The sequence below is a fragment of the Megalops cyprinoides genome, chromosome 2 (assembly GCF_013368585.1).
Source record: "Megalops cyprinoides isolate fMegCyp1 chromosome 2, fMegCyp1.pri, whole genome shotgun sequence".
NCBI lineage: Eukaryota > Metazoa > Chordata > Actinopteri > Elopiformes > Megalopidae > Megalops > Megalops cyprinoides.
In genome coordinates this window covers 49575021-49590869 of record NC_050584.1, presented here as the reverse complement: position 1 = coordinate 49590869, position 15849 = coordinate 49575021, and the positions used below count along the sequence as shown (strand labels likewise).

Below are 15849 nucleotides of genomic sequence, written 5' to 3'. Positions count from 1 at the left end.
AAACGGCTTTTCACGCGGATTTAAATGCGCAACGGGTAGAACCAGAACCAGGACCAGAACCAGTCCCTGCTAGAAAAGTGTTCGTCTGGCGATTCTACATCTATAAGCGTGACCTTGCTAAATATGAAAAAAAAAACTTGGATTCTAACCAATGGAGTGTGCGTGTATTTGTTGCTTGACAACAGACTACCAATGCCTGCGCGGCTTGTTGTTAGAATCCAAGAGTCGGAAGCTTCAAACCTGTGATAGGAGCGATTATAGCATCATCAGCTGGTGATGATCAGAGGCTGACTAGTAGTCAGGTTACACAGGCAGTCAATTAAATTGTGGTTTGATAGTTAACTATAAACCATTAAACTGAACCACGGATTGCAGAACTCAGCATTTAGCGGTTCAACGTTCACCGCCGAAGTCTTCCCTCCTGGTCGTCTACAATGACTTAGCTAGCGTGAGTAATATTTTGTTCAAATAAAAACAGGCTGTCTGGCTTCCAGGGTTTTGTCTATGCAGTGTCATTATTACGGTGGCTAATTCTTATAAGATTAATGTTTGCGACAAGGTCTGTTTCATATTCCTGGCTAACTAGCAAACAGGGCTTTTACCTGTGCACATTTAAGGTAGCCAGCCAGCATGTTTTGCAAGAGGAACGTAACGAGCTACCTGGCTAGCGAGCTAGCTAGCCATGCTATTGGGGTGAGTTCGATTGCTAGCTAGCTGGCGACAGCGTAGCTCAAGTTTACTATGAAACTAGCTAAATAGCTGTCTTGCATTGTTTTGCAGAGAAAGTCAGTATTGACAGCATGTTAACAGGCAAAGATAAATAGGTCGTCAGTTATATTAGTGTCAAACGTTGCTGGCTAGCTTACTAGTAGCTAACGAACAGCTATTTGCGGACACCTGTCTAGCTAGCTAACGTTTGATGGCTAACTGCGTCGATGGGAGAGTCGCCTGTGGCCTGTTGCTGACGTTAGGTAAACTAGTTAACTTGGCAACTCTCTCCGTAAGATTGGCTAGGTGATCCGGTAAAGTTTGAACCAGTAGTTGGCTAATATTTACCCAGCCACGTTAAAAGTGTTGCTCTATGTCGCTATTTTTACAAGGTCGCAGGTGTTAAGATTTCTGCATTAATTAATAACCAACTGGCTTTGGCGTTAAAGTCCATATTGAATTTTGACTGGAGATGGCCTGTGCTAGCAGCCACAATACAAGGTATGGAATGTAGTGGGTGTGGGCGGGTTCGGTTATTACATTTTATTTTGCGATTGCATTGCGTCTGTTAGCTTGTGTACGATAGCTACCTGGTTCCGAGGAAATTGACTGGCCTGTTAAGGTAGTTCCTGTTGAAAGTGCCAAAAACGAATACCACAAACAATGATAGCTTGATCTTTAGGCAGGTTACCCGGGATAAGGGCGGTCTGGTGCACACGCAACCGGGGTTACCTTAAAACCTCTCAACTTGGTAGGACATCTGTTGCCCTCATTTGATCTAGAGTACTGTGTCCTTTTTGCTTAATTAGCTAAGAACTCAATGACATGAGGTCAGCCAGTTAATTTACTCGTGTTTTAGCGTTAAAAGTGTGACGTTTATTTTCAGCAACAAAGCTCATCTCGAGATGTATGAATAACCTTTTTTATCTTGGCTACTGTAAAGGTCTTATTTGCAGACTTTTTTTTTCCTTAAGGAAAAAAGGTTGCAAAGTTGTTTTCCTCAAGCCCGTTTGAGGAAAACACCAACCTTTAAAGTTGAAAATTTAACAAAAAGATGTTTGTGCTTTTTTACATCACCAATTATTAATTTTACTTTAATAACTGTAGTTATTGTAGATAGTGGCAATAATAAAGGTTGTTAGCTGTCACTCTGATCAGGACTGTATCCCATGTCTGATCTCATTTTATTATTCTTAATAATACAACAAACAATGGTTTGGTTCATTGTTTTGTTGGCAATAGTGGCATAGGGTGTATGAGCCATACATTTTAGCTAATTTTAGTGTTGTAGACCAAGAGAAACCCTGTCCATGATCTCAGATGTTAGCTGGGTTTTAGTCTGCCTTTACATGAGACTGTGAATTTGACCATCTTGGGCTGGATTGCTCTGTCTATTGTGAGTTTGATATGTTGTTTTTAAGTCATTAAGACACAGGCATTTGGCACAAATTCCCCCAGAAAGCATTTAAGTGCTAAATTAGCTTGTGTGACAGGCAAGGCTTTGGTACATTTACCATCTACTCATTTCATTAATTCTGTGACTGCACAACTTGCCTTAACCTCTTAATTAAACTGCAGTTACATTATCAAGCAAAGTAACACTTGCTGTGGGTTTTGCTATGGTTTCTTACTCCCTGAAAGGTATCCTGGAGCATGTTTTGGACTGATTCATTGCTTTGTTTTCTGAAGTCTTTCATTCCACAGACAAAACAACCAAGATACTGGTCATTGAGTCAGTATCCCTGTTTCAAAATGTAGTGGATCTCAGAGATTGTGATGCATGGTCTTTACAAGTTAGTGGAATTTTGACACATGAGTACTCTAAAGAATCATCATGTTGAAAATCAGTTTTAATACCAATTAGGAGGAATTTTCTTTTTGGAATGCAATGGTTTCTTTCTAGTGTCAGTTGCTTCTGTGAACTTTTAATGTGATTATTTACTTTGATTTATTGTATATTTTTGATCTATCCTGTGTGATGTTTTATAGGTCATCCTGATTTGAGACACAGGCTGCTTATGATGCAGAAATTAGTGTCCATTTTGATATATACTGTAGTAGGCCATCTGTGCCTTGGATTAGTGGATAAGAATATCAGGGCGTTAAGATGTTTTCCACTTCTCACGAGGGCTTCCCCCAGTACCTCTATAGGATAATTATTTCTCAATGGGATCCCAAACCTTCAGGGCCTGGGAGAACAGTTACTAAGAAGTATTCATAGCTTTTAGATACTAAATGGAAATGAGGTATAAAAGAGCCTAATGCAGACTGTAAGCTTCCTAACAGCTGAATAAATTCCCTCACCCCTTGTCATATTAATATTGTTTTCAGATTTTTTTTTAGATGTGCTAGAAGTAAAACAAGCGGTAATGTTTGCATACTGTAATCAACCCCAGTAATTTATATGCATGTTATATCTTCTTAGCACAAAATATTGGAGAATTTAAGAAAACAAATTTGTGAGAAGGCGAGTTTGTTTCCCCGTATGGATTATTGGGCATATGCAGTCTACATCAGAGTTAAGAAAAAAAAATGTTGGGGGGTTTTCAAAAATCCATCACCAGAAAGGTACTAAATGGGCAATACCTAGTCCTAATTGGAGGGGGCTTGGAGGGTTTGTCCTGCATGTACAGCCTTACTGTATAAAGCCTCTTGGAATTGCTTAGAATCTTAGAAGCTCTAGATAAGAGCATCTGTTCATGAAAATAATGGAATGTAATTTGAATGAATGAAGTAAATATTAACGTTTTTCACTTTTACCTTGAAATATATAGGCATTTTAAGAATACTAGTAGGTATATTTTATTAATGTATTGGTATACCGGACATAATAGGACATAATCTACATAATGGACCAACCAGAGCTTTGAGGGGAACAGAAAACTACAAAAGGCTTTTGATTTTGTTAGCTGATGGCTCTTTGAATACTCACTCGGATAATAATTGACAACATTTTGCGAGAGTACTGTTCTATAGCTTATGCGTGGTAAGGAGGTCACAGCTTAACTGAGTGAAATGCAGGATTTGCCTTTTCAGAAGGAATTCTTTGAAACTACTTGTGAACATCTTGATTTTATTTGTTCAGTTTTAGTTGTCTAGCTTTTCACTATATTTGAGTAATTAAGTTCCCTTGCCTGAAATTACGTTGATATGCCTTCGAGATGTTTTATTGTTATTCTTGGTACCTGCATGGTCCCAAGAGCTCCCTGTTAAATATATGTTGGGAAAACCTAATCTCCTTTATGATCTCTGATTTGTTTCTTTTTGCTCAGGCAAAATCATGCATTATTGTCTTGGAAATTTAATGAAAGCAGGATGTTTTTCGTGATTGCAAATCTTCCATAGAGCTCTTGCATGTGTTTTTATAGACACATTTGTTTCCATGACAGAGTTAAAGGTTCTTTTCCCTTCGACAAACATGAACTACATGTAAAGTACCAGACAATTAGTTAAATGTTTAATTCGGTTGCGATGTTTTCTTCACGTGCTGTGCTTTTGAATTTAGTCCACTCGGTACACACTGACTGTGTCAGTGCCATCAGCCAGGCCCCACCCCCACCTCCATGCAATGCCTCATACTGTTTGTTAATCTTGTGTTTGTGTTGAATGGGCACCGATAATCTAGCAGACTGTGCTCTTCTATTTCAGGACTTGCCTGCGTAGGAGATTCCGTTCGCTGCATGTGGTGCATGCTGTGGATGATCCAGGCACCCAGGTATTGGGGCGTTCAGTTGGTTTGAGAAATTGGAGGACTGTAGCAATGCCAGAGTCTTCACTGGGTAATTAAAATGATAATTTGGCTGTCTGATCTAAAGTTTATAGCTGTGTATGAGATCTGAACTTGTGTTCTGTGAAAAATTTTAGTGCTGCTAAGAGTAGACTATTTCTTGTATTTATGTTTTTAGTTTTAAGAATTACAGTAGTTGGAAAGGTTTTTATTTCTGGACTTCATTATGTTTGCCCTGTGGAAATTGAATCTGTTGTGAGTGAAAGATTAAATGGCTAAAAAATAGCTGGCATTTGTTATTTGAAAGATGTCTTGCATTGAGTACCCTCAGTTTTAAGTCGCTGAATTTTTTTCAGTTATGCTCCTAGCATGGATAGATCTGAATTAATAGCCAGTTGTTTTACTTAAACAGTTTTGTGGTAAGATACTATTTATGGTATTTTAAACATTAATGATTGGATGTGTGTTTTTTTTCTTACAGAAAACAAGGAATATTTCAACAGTTCCTCCAGATTTGTGATGTCTCCCTCGAGGCATGATACCCAGCCCCCAATGCACTCCATGTCTTTGTCCAAAAACTCATACAATATATTAAGTGCCTTCTGCACTGAAGAGAATGTATCACAGTGCATTTCATATATCAATCAGGTAAGTAAACTTATTGAGCATTTTGAAAAAGTATAGTTAAATGTTAGAAGTGTTGATTTTTATGAGGTTTGTCAAGGCATCCATTGTACTGTTTTTGAATTTTTTTTATTCTGAAATTTGTAGTGTAATTTAGACTGCATTTTTTGTTATTGTGCACCTGAAGGCTGAGGTGAAGTTCTGCCTCAATGAGGCTTCTCACAATGGAGTGTTTCATCTTTCAGCGGAGGGGGAAAGCCTCCCTGGGAATAGAAAAAGGAATTGTTTTACGTCCTCAGGCGGCTTAGCTGAATAAAAGGGACCACGGTGACTCTTGACTAACACATTCTGCAGTGTGTGCACCAGCTTACTTGCTGTGTAAAACATATAGATATGGTACCTTTTTCCCATTTGGTATGTGTTGAATGGCACCGTTTTTCTGTGCCCTGTTTATCTCCAGGAGGTATCATCCCTGGGCTTTCCGTCAGTGTGCTGTGAGTCCAATGGAAGCAGAGACTTGAACACAGTCCCAGTTTTGAATATCATGTATGAGCTGCTGCAGCTTCACCGTCGGGGCCTGCGCACTGTGGAGGACCTGGAGACTGAGCAGCTTAAGTCGAGCAGTGATCTGGAATACCTGCAGCTCACCAACTCTAGGCTCAAGGTTTTGCCTCTCTCTCTGTTTACCATGCTCTTTCTGTTCCTTGCCTTTGCAAGTTGAAATAAACTGGATGTTCGCCATGCATCTCAGTAAATCTAATGAAGACATCAGTAAGGTCTCTTACATCTCTCAAGAGAAGAATGATGCTGAATGAACTGTCTACATGTTGACATGTGAGCATGTTGTTCTGCTGCTTCTAGGATCAACTTGAAGTCTCCCGAAGGGAGAATACAGGACTTCATGAAAGAGAGCGTCAGCTGCAACTAAAAATTAAGAGCTTACAAAATTGCCTAAAAAATGAAAAAGAGGAGGTAAAGTTTTGCACTTTATATATTTGCTTGCTTATATAATGCATTTTTTAAATAAGAATGCATTTTTGTTTTGGGGATTTATAATTTGAGAAACTGCTAACCTGATCAAATTGTAATGGGCTCTGTGACAATCAGTGACACAATTTTGGCATGTTTTCACCAATGTATTATTGGGGTAAAGAGCAAGGCTGATAACCCAAAAGATTGCCTGTTTGATTCCTTGATTGTTTGAAGTATGGACTTTTTTACCCTCAGTCAAGGTGTATAACCTGAATTGCCTATAAGTATCTAGCTGTAACACAATAATTGTGTAAGTCACTCTGGGTAGGAGTGTGTGCTAAGCACATGTAATATAACTTCACTACTACAATGAATGTCCCATTGAAAACAATTTATTTTCTCTGTCTCTCTGACCTCTTCAGGTGCAGAAGCTTCAAAATATAATAGCAAGTCGTGCCACCCAATACAACCATGACATGAAAAGAAAAGAGAGAGAATACACTAAACTGAAGGAACGTTTGAATCAACTTTTAATAGACAAAAAAGACAAGAAACTAGGTATGTGTGAAGTCTGGTATTGTAGTGATTTGAATACTTTCCAAGATGTGTAGACTACAAAAAAATCAAAACTACAGATTTTATGGTAGATGTATGTACCATTTGTTTTATGTGTTAAAGGTTTATGGAAGTAGTTTTGTATTACACGTTTAAGATGTATGACACAGCAAGGGTATCCACATTTGTTTTTGTTTTTTTAACTAGTAAAACACATTAGAATTTCTTAGGGAAAATGGTACATTCATCACATTGTATGAAATTATGGATGCAAGTGCCAGCAATGGGGAATGCAGTGATAACCTTTTCTAGAAGAATTGTCTTGAAGGTGGAATTTGTGTCAAGCACAGTTAATTGGTTGAGGTCAATCATTAGCTGGGTCATCATAGCACTTGTAGTTCTCCAAGGACTTTTTTGTAGGTTTTTTGGTTACAGTTGTTTTCTGCTAGTTACATAGACAGACATCTGTTACAGCACAAATGCTTCATTTCAAAATTGGCAAGAAATGTAGGTTTTTAATTCACATGAAACAAACCTCTAACCTCTTCTGGCATAATTTCTTTCCAGCGATTGAAATTTTGAATTGTGTCGGAAGGTCTGATGGGAAGAGAAGCCTTTGGAAGACTGGGAAAACTGAGGCCAGGTAAAGGACCTCTCCCATGTCATAACCCTGACTGTCCCTGTTCTGATTTAAATTCCACATGATTTCTCTCTTTCTAAGATAATCTTTTGAGGTTGGCAATATCTACAGTGAACTTAAGACTATCCTGCATTATCTGGTTTGTGGATTTTCTGTGCCAGTTGTGGAAAATGTATGCATGTGTGTTGTATGTTAATTTTTCCCCCACCGTTTCCACAATGTAGTCAGTAAGAGTATGGGGCTGTCTGGGTACACAAAATCATGGCTACACAATCAGACCGGTTATTGATGAGGAAGATGGCAAATTCTGATACCATTACAGTGGTATAGCAACTTACCATACAACATTGAGCAGCTGAAAGTGTTTAGCCTAGAAGAAAACTATTAAAAACTGTTATAAAAATAATTAATAAATATAAGAATGTTATATAGTGACAGGTCTAAATATTGATTCAAGACTGATTTTTATTGTATTATATAAAGCTGATAAGGACTTATTCTGAGACTCAAACAGAGATACTGAGTGCAGAAATTCCTTGAGATAATGATGTTGTGGTGTGGGCTGGGCTGCTGTATCTTTGTTGGTAGGGCATTCAAGTCTTCTCCAATCCAATATACTTTGTGTGTTTATTTCTCATTGGTACCATTTTTGAACTTCCCAGTAATGCATGTAGATTAACCCCCTAAAAGGGACAGAGGGAAAAGGAGAGGCTGTTGTTTTGCTACAGTAGCTGTATCATGCATCAAAACATTTACTCTCCTTCATACAGTAATGGTAATTTGCTGGGTGCTACAGCACACCAGTGTATGTCTTCGTAATTTATAGTAAAACTGGGTAAATGACTGAATGATCTATTTTCTGTTGACCGTATCAATTGCTCTTTGTGGTTAAGTCAACTATCATGACTGTTGACAGGATTAAATACCGGATCTGTTCCAGTCCCTGTTCAGTCTACAGGCTATGGATGGTAGCTCTTGAGGTGCTTGAAGAGAAAGGGCAAGCTGTTGTGATCACAAAATGCTTTTAAACTGATAAACTGAGATAAACATGTCTGATAGTGATGCTGTTTCTTTAATATACAGGGCATGCAGAGTACACACCCTTTTATACAAATGCAGAACAGTACACTGGTAGCTACTGAATCAGTACATCGTTGTTTCCCAGGGAACTGCTCCCAACTAATACCAGTATGGGCTACGTGTAGGCTAAATCTGGGTAATGGAGTCCTTTTTCTTAAATGGGACATGGTCTCAATCTTGACTTTAATACTCTTGGCTCAATTAATCCTTTTAACTTTTCTAAATCCTTGCTTTAATGACTCACAGATGGATTTGCCTTTATTTATGCATGCACTCTGATTGAATGATCATAGGAGCAAGTGTTTAATTTGAACTAAAATAGACTACTCAAATTCACAATATCTGCACTATATTCATTTTAATGTGTTTAATAAATCTATTTTTGGCAGTTTGTTGCCTTGACATTCAGAAAAACATGGTGAAAGTCCTTAATACAGAAGCCAATTTTAGTTTGCACATTAAGTTCATATGAGAAGTCACCCTTATTTTAAAATAGAAATTTGCAGGACAAGTTGGAAAAAGAATACACTGAATGTTTTCTTTCTTCTTTCTACAATATACATGTCAGCAATGGTACTTTCTGGCAGTTAACCTTTGCCTCCAAGTTCCTTCTGACATTCTTATTAGTGATTGCTTTCCTATTTTTGACCTTGTGTTTTGTATGAAGCAGTAATATGTAAATAAATTACATTAATCATGTCATTTAACAAAAATTGTGACTTTTTACTGGACTCTGTCTACACTGACAAGTAAGTGACCTTATTGCTTTGGCATATATTCCCACCAGCTTGTGTGCCAAAAATGTATTCAGAGACATCACTCATATATTAGTTAGCCATGGACTAGTCATGTTTTGTCATAGAAGTCCAAAGACACTTCCCATATCAATAGTGCTGGCAAAAAGCTTGCATTGGCCATTTACACTGCACTGACATTACTGACCAAAGGCAAAATAATTCCACCAAATGGCTATCTGGTTGCATTTTTGTCCAAGAGGCGGATGTCAAATTGTGATGGCGAAACAGTTTTCTCTTGTGAGCACAAGACTAATAGAGGTACATTTTTGTGAACAGCTGACTTGGTATCTGCACTGGATAATTTAGACCTCTGCTATATTTATCTTTTATAGAATACTAGTAATACTAATAATTATTAGTAATAGTTAATAGATAATTTTAACTATTCAGTTTCTTACTACTTAGCCGTGGTTCACAATGTGAAAGTGTTTCATCACAGCTTTGTAAAATTAATGAGCATTACCAAGTGTCCTCTTAGACTTGAAACAGTACTGTAGGAGATCAGGAGATTTAACCTTTGGGGTGACATGCCTTGGTATAAGATGCTAGCTGACATGGAGACTACAGTAACCCTAACCATGCTGCATTGAAATCCTGTTACTACCTGAAGGCCTCTCATGGTGTCCCAGTTTCAGTGCAGCACCACCAGCAAAGAAGCTATACAAAAAAATGTAAGACTTGTATTTCCTGATGAGTTCCACTTTATGAATAGGAAATGTTCAATGCATTTTTCCAGGCAAGAGGGGGAAATGTACAAAACCCTTCTGAGCGACTACGAGACTCGTCAGAAGGACTTGATGGTGGAGAACGCGGAGCTTAAGAAAGTACTTCAGCAAATGAAAAAGGAAATGATATCCATTTTAAGTCCAAGGAAGCACAGTCTGAAAGGCGAAAAACTTGAAGACAGCCTAGAACAGGTAATTCTATTCCCCAGATTGTCCAAATCATTTGACACATTCTGGATCTAGATATAGAGAATTTATTTTTAAGATCATGTTATGTGTAGTATAATGCCTTTAGTGCCATTGTAGCTTGTTCCCCACTTGCAACTATTACCTTTGGTGTAGCTGTATTTCTGTATGCAAGATTCTTTGGCTGAAACGCTGTCAATGTTAAAGGTGGGCTCTGACAACGAAGAGGAGGTATACGACTCCAGCCGAGAGACTTTGGAGCTGTCCTGCGAGTATGCGAGGGAGCAGCTCACCAACAGCATCCGGCAGCAGTGGAGAAGACTGAAGAACCATGTGGAGAAACTTGACAGCCAAGGTATTCCTCATCCAATGTATAATATACATGCGTAATGTACAGTGAGGTCAATTTTATCATGTGAAATTCAAGGCGAACTGTTAATAGACCAATTTTTAATGAATTTGCAAGAAATTGATTGATCTTCATGTAGTCCAGCGCTTTTTGCCTAGTTTGAAAAGGTGCTCTTTGGAGGTTTTTTTTTCCCCCTGTGGAATGTTTTCCTTTGGAATGTTTGTTTTTTGATCTCAGGTTTTATATCTGACATCACCCTGTGCTGGAAGATGCTAAGCGAAGTTCTTTGCAAACCCTCAGCTATGGTGGAGTCATTACTTAGCATTACTTGAGTCTTGAGTCTTTTGTGTGTGTGTGTGTGTGTGTGTGTGTGTGTAAACTGTAAACTTCCACAGGGGAGTTGTGACCACTACGTTACATTTTTTTTCAGTATAATTGTTTCTAAAAAGGACAATTCTCCTTGAATAATAATTCTCCATTTGTAACTTGTGTGTCTGTGCACTGCAGAAGATGCATTGTTGAGGGTGAAGGGACATTGGTGGAAGGCGCTTTGTGCTTTACTACAGCTCCAGTCTGTCAGGAATTGGCTTAAGTTTTTTTTTTTTTTTATATTTTTTTTTTTTTTTTTTTTTTTTAACAATATGATGATTCATTGCTCATTTCACTCTTGCCCACAATCAACTTGTTGTCCATTATTATTGCCTTGCATCATTTGTTGTGAGCTGTGCTGATTGCTGGACGGAGTTAATGACCATCAAAATGGCCATCAGAATTACTTCTGAGACCTAAAACATGGCCTCTTTGCAATGAAGGTCAATTGATGGTTGATTAGAGTTATTATATTCTTTGTGGTTGGCAGTACTCGTGATAGATGAAGAGTGACTTCTGCAGTTCCATTTTTTTTTTTCCACGTAAGATTTATAGTAAGCAATACACTGAACAATTCTCAGGGAAAAATAACTAAGGTTAATTCTGCAGTTTAAACCAGCTTTTTCCTCATTTGTATGTTTTGGGTTACTCCAATGTTGGATTTCAGTTGGGATGTTTATCTTCTTAGGCTTCAGAGGTGTATACGTGGTCATCTTTCTACAGCTTTTCCTGAAATCTGGCAAGGCAAGCTCTTCTGTGTACTTGACAACGTTGTCAACCTTCTGTTCTTGTCTTCCAATTTAACCCTAACCAATGTGTGTTCATTACCCTGCATGGTCAACCTACTGTTACTGTACTAAATGTAAATGCTGTGTGAGCATGGTATGTCCCAAATCCAGGTACACCAATTGAGTGTTTGCACAAGTAACAAATGACTAATATGGAAATTGTTGAAAAACACTTTTTGTAATGAAGTAAATATTTGCAACGTGTGCTGTCCAGCATCCTTGGCGCAGATGGGTGTGCGGGCCAGTAAGGACATGATCTCTCGGGAGGTGCATGAGGAGGAGATGGAGAAGCTCAAGCTGGAAATTCAGGAATGTAAAGACTTCATTCAAACCCAGCAGCAGCTCTTGCAGGTTGGCCTAAACATTAAACAGTTGGTTTGGCTACATGTTATGTTATATGACTCGCTACTTGTGTAAAAGAGAATTTTGTATGTGGCCACTTTCAGAAACATGTCTTACAAATATTAACACTGCTGGATTTTATTGGACTATATTGTAAACTATTTGTATATAATAAAAATCTTTCCATGCGCACCTAGCTTAATCCACAGAATGTACACCATGAAAAGAATCTGTTGGAAATGCACAAAAATGGAAGTAATGCGGCAATCTAAGAATATTGCTGCATTGTTGACTTGAATTCTATATAATGATTAGAATGATTGATTAGTTAATGATTTGGTTCAATTCAGTTAAAGCTGTATTTGAACATTCTGTGATTGAAATCAACTGAGGTTACCCTTTGATGCATATGCAGAGATTGTGCATCTTCCCCTCACACGTGCTTTGAAAAAAGTACAGTTGAACCTTCTTCACATAGCTATATCCATTTTTCTCAAAACACAACTACTCTTTGATGGACAAACATCACAAAGTACTTTAAGTTAGCTGGCAGTACATGTGGTCTTCCGTTTTCTCTTGTTGAATTCTGTAGTGAAGTTGGTGTGTTGCTGATTTAGATTAAATCAATCATTGAGCCAAATGTTTTTTGAGGGATGTAAGGCAGATGTAACATTTCCTAATTTTATGGTACCACAATAATCATATGCTTAGACACTGCTAAAAAGCCAATTATTGGAGAAGGAAGACACCAGCCTGCATATTCTCTGGGCAAAGCATTTGTCTTTCAATTTAGTGGTGTCACCGCCAATATTAGCCTGGCAGGAGGGTGCACAGCCTATGGTAGCAAGGCAAAGTATCAGGAAACCTCATGAATCAAGGGCACACGTTTCAATTACTGTGCATTACAATAAGTATTATGTCAAGAAGGCAATGAGTTTATACTGGCCACTGTCAATCTCTGTCTTGCATGCAAGTCTCATCACCTCTTTCTGGTATACAGCAGCAGCTGAGCTCTCCGTGTGATGATGAGACTGCTGCCCTACTCAATGACTGCTACATGCTGGAAGAGAAGGAGCGCCTCAAAGAGGAATGGAGGCTCTTTGAAGAGCAAAGGAAAAACTTCGAAAAGGAGAGGAAGAATTTCACAGAGGCTGCCATTAGATTAGGTCATGAGGTACTTCACTATAAATGAGTGTTAACTGTTATTTCTGGTAGAGTTCTTTTGTGTAAGCAATTTCATTAGGTTAATTTATCAACAGCCATGTAGAAGTCATTATATTCCTTTTCATTTCTTAGAGGAAAGCATTTGAAGAAGACAGAGCAACGTGGCTCAAGCATCAGTTTTTGAATATGACTCCATTTGCAGACCGCAAGAAACCGCATACTTCAAAATCTCAAAGTGCCTTATCAGATTGTAAGTGATGATCTTTAACCATGGGTCTTTATTAATTCATGAATATAGTTGGTCTTTATTAGTCTTTCATTAGCCAATTTCAAATGATTTCATATGAACCTGATTGAGTGAAAGTACTTTATGCCCATGAGGCACCGTTGTGTGTTTGAAGGTAAATAATTTAGACCCTTATGTTCTACTGTAGGTACAGAGCCTGAAGTCAAGAATTTATCCACTCCAGCCCATCTGGGTAAATCGCTGTCTCATGCTGCTTTCACCACACCAAAAGCCGGCCCTGTGAAGATGCCGTCCACAGCAGATCTGTACCGCACACTTTGTCTTATCCCTGATCCCAGGTACAGACCCAACCAATATATGGAAATTGATATTCAGAAGAATTTTGATGAGATTTATACTTTTATGCCAACCATGTTAGACATGGTGTTTAAATTCCATTTCAGGAATGCTTTATAATTTATTTTGCAGCTCATCCAGAAGCCTACCAAAGAGAGGAAGTTGGCAAGACTCCAACATCATACAAAGTAGCGAAGCTTCATCCAAGTCAGGTCACTGGAATGGAGCAGATGACTGCACTGTCTTTTCACATGCTGTAAATGAAAATAGCCAAATCTAAGGCCATGGTATTTCTGACAACCATAGTCAAACTATTTGTGGTCTTTAAAAACGGAACCATTTATTTCCTTTTAAATTGACAATCCATGCATTTCAGACATGGATACTTGCAACATGCCATGTATTATATCAAAGATGAACAGAAATCAAACTAAGCACTCAAAAGAACATGCCAAAAGACCAATTTACTTCATGTTTGTACAGATTTTAAAATGTAAAATCTTTGTCAAGGGAGTTACTGTAGTCTGTATAACTGTATTACTACATTTTAGATTACAGCATCTGCTGTTGCTGTGTGATTTTGAAGGTAAGTAGGTGTCAAATGCCTCAATGGTTTTTGTAAGTAGGTCTTGTGTATATTTTCATTGGTTTTAATTTTGAATGTGTATGTTCTGCATTCACGTTTTGTTAATCAGATGGTTTATTTTGTAATTTTTTGTTTACACATAGTTTTGACAACTAATTATATACATTTTCCCATTTAGGGACTTATCATGTTAGGATTTTTCTTAAATATTTGACAAATCAATGGTTTTAGAATGTAAAAATTTTTAGTGGAAATGCTGCTCACACAATTGATGCAATAAAGTTAGAATAAATTCAATAAAAAAAATGTAACCAATCACGTTGCTTTACATTTTAGTTCTGCAGGCTTAAAATGTATGTATTCTGTATGCCTCCTCTACCAAGTGAAAATGAATACATTCTGTACAGATACATTCGTAGTATACATCATACATTCTTCACATTTCCCATCTTAGTTTATGTATGGTTGTTCTATAGGTTTGCTCAGTGTTTTGGGGTATTCTCTCTTAAATTTGAAAGGTAAACCATGATGGGGCTGTGCACCCCTGAGGTGCAGAAGACCAACTTGAAGTGCAAAGATTATACAACTGCTGATAGCGATTTAATTTACCATAGGAGTAGATGCAAAGAGATACACAGACCTGCTACTGAACTTGTAGCCAATTACATAAGATCATTATGTAGCTAGTTGGATGTTATAAAATGGATAGCTCTGACTTTGCAGTCGAATTGGTCAGTTTGATGACCCAGCCATACAGTCATGAACCACTTCAGCACAGCCAGCAGTGTGTTATTGAAGCATTATGGCTCAAACCCATGGTGGCATTGGGTATGATGCGCAGCAGAGTCCCAGCAACCTCCTTCCTGTGCCAATAGTTATGATATATTACAGGTCTGCGTGCCACAATGGTTTCATGAAATGAATCCATAGTTGGCTAGACTGTTGTGCAGTCAATAACCAATGGTTGCCTGTAATTTCATAGCATAGTCTATAGCATAGAAAGTTTTCTTTCGCCAACCACAGCTGAGAAACGTTCTGAATTTGAAGAATTGGCCCTTGGAAATAAACTCAAAAGTTGTATATACTTAATGTCACCATTACTGTCAAACTCGCTTCCCCTTCACATGGCTATGTGCACCAGACTATCATTTTGTATGGCCTGGGCCCAGTTGTTCAGAAGTAATCTGATCGGATTTTGGCTATTGGATTAGATCAAATCTTGAAAATGGGTTGTTCAAAAGAAAAAAGGATTCTGATATCGGATTAGATCACGTAATCCAGTCTTGGTTTTGATCTGGATCAAACCTTCAGTATGTGCCGTTCAAAACTTTTTAGTAGGATTGGGATACCTTTGGTCCAAAAAATCAGGATTATCCTGATCCCAGCAGAAGGGTAGATTCAGGGTGGATTTCATGAACAAAATGTAATATAACTTTAAAATTGGCCAAATAATGCAACATTTGTATTGTAGTATATATACATTTATTTATATTTCGCACTTGATTTGTTTAAATGTTATGGTGATAAAGTAGATACTACGCCTTTCAGTACAGTAAAATAAAAAACAGGATTTTGTCCCCATAAAATGATCCCCCAAACAGCTGTCAATATCAAACAAAAATATTTAATTTTAACTGTCATTTATCACTATATT

At 37.9% G+C, this 15849-nt stretch overlaps 1 protein-coding gene across 2 annotated transcripts; it reads left to right on the top strand.

Moving 5' to 3' along the window:
- The first annotated feature begins 273 nt into the window (after window positions 1-273).
- On the top strand, window positions 274-14200 carry ssx2ipa (synovial sarcoma, X breakpoint 2 interacting protein a). 2 transcript variants are annotated; one of them, XM_036521940.1, is made up of 14 exons: window positions 274-448; window positions 4357-4423; window positions 4917-5083; window positions 5520-5723; window positions 5921-6031; window positions 6454-6589; window positions 7154-7229; window positions 9840-10020; window positions 10222-10369; window positions 11735-11871; window positions 12863-13036; window positions 13159-13276; window positions 13461-13611; window positions 13742-14200. In XM_036521940.1, the coding sequence occupies exons 3-14, from the start codon at window positions 4955-4957 to the stop codon at window positions 13887-13889; spliced, it is 1713 nt and encodes a 570-aa protein (XP_036377833.1). In that variant the 5' UTR covers window positions 274-448; window positions 4357-4423; window positions 4917-4954; the 3' UTR covers window positions 13890-14200. The 2 variants fall into 2 exon arrangements, with proteins under 2 accessions (XP_036377833.1, XP_036377832.1); XM_036521939.1 differs by lacking the exons at window positions 274-448; window positions 4357-4423 and adding an exon at window positions 4430-4487.
- Window positions 14201-15849: the final 1649 nt, after the last annotated feature.

What these genes read in the sequence shown, in the direction of transcription:
- ssx2ipa (XM_036521939.1), top strand. An exon ending in GGAGAAACTTGACAGCCAAG is followed by an intron (nt 10,370 to 11,734) that starts GTATTCCTCATC and finishes TGTGCTGTCCAG; the next exon opens with CATCCTTGGCGCAGATGGGT. An exon ending in CCATTAGATTAGGTCATGAG is followed by an intron (nt 13,037 to 13,158) that starts GTACTTCACTAT and finishes TTCATTTCTTAG; the next exon opens with AGGAAAGCATTTGAAGAAGA.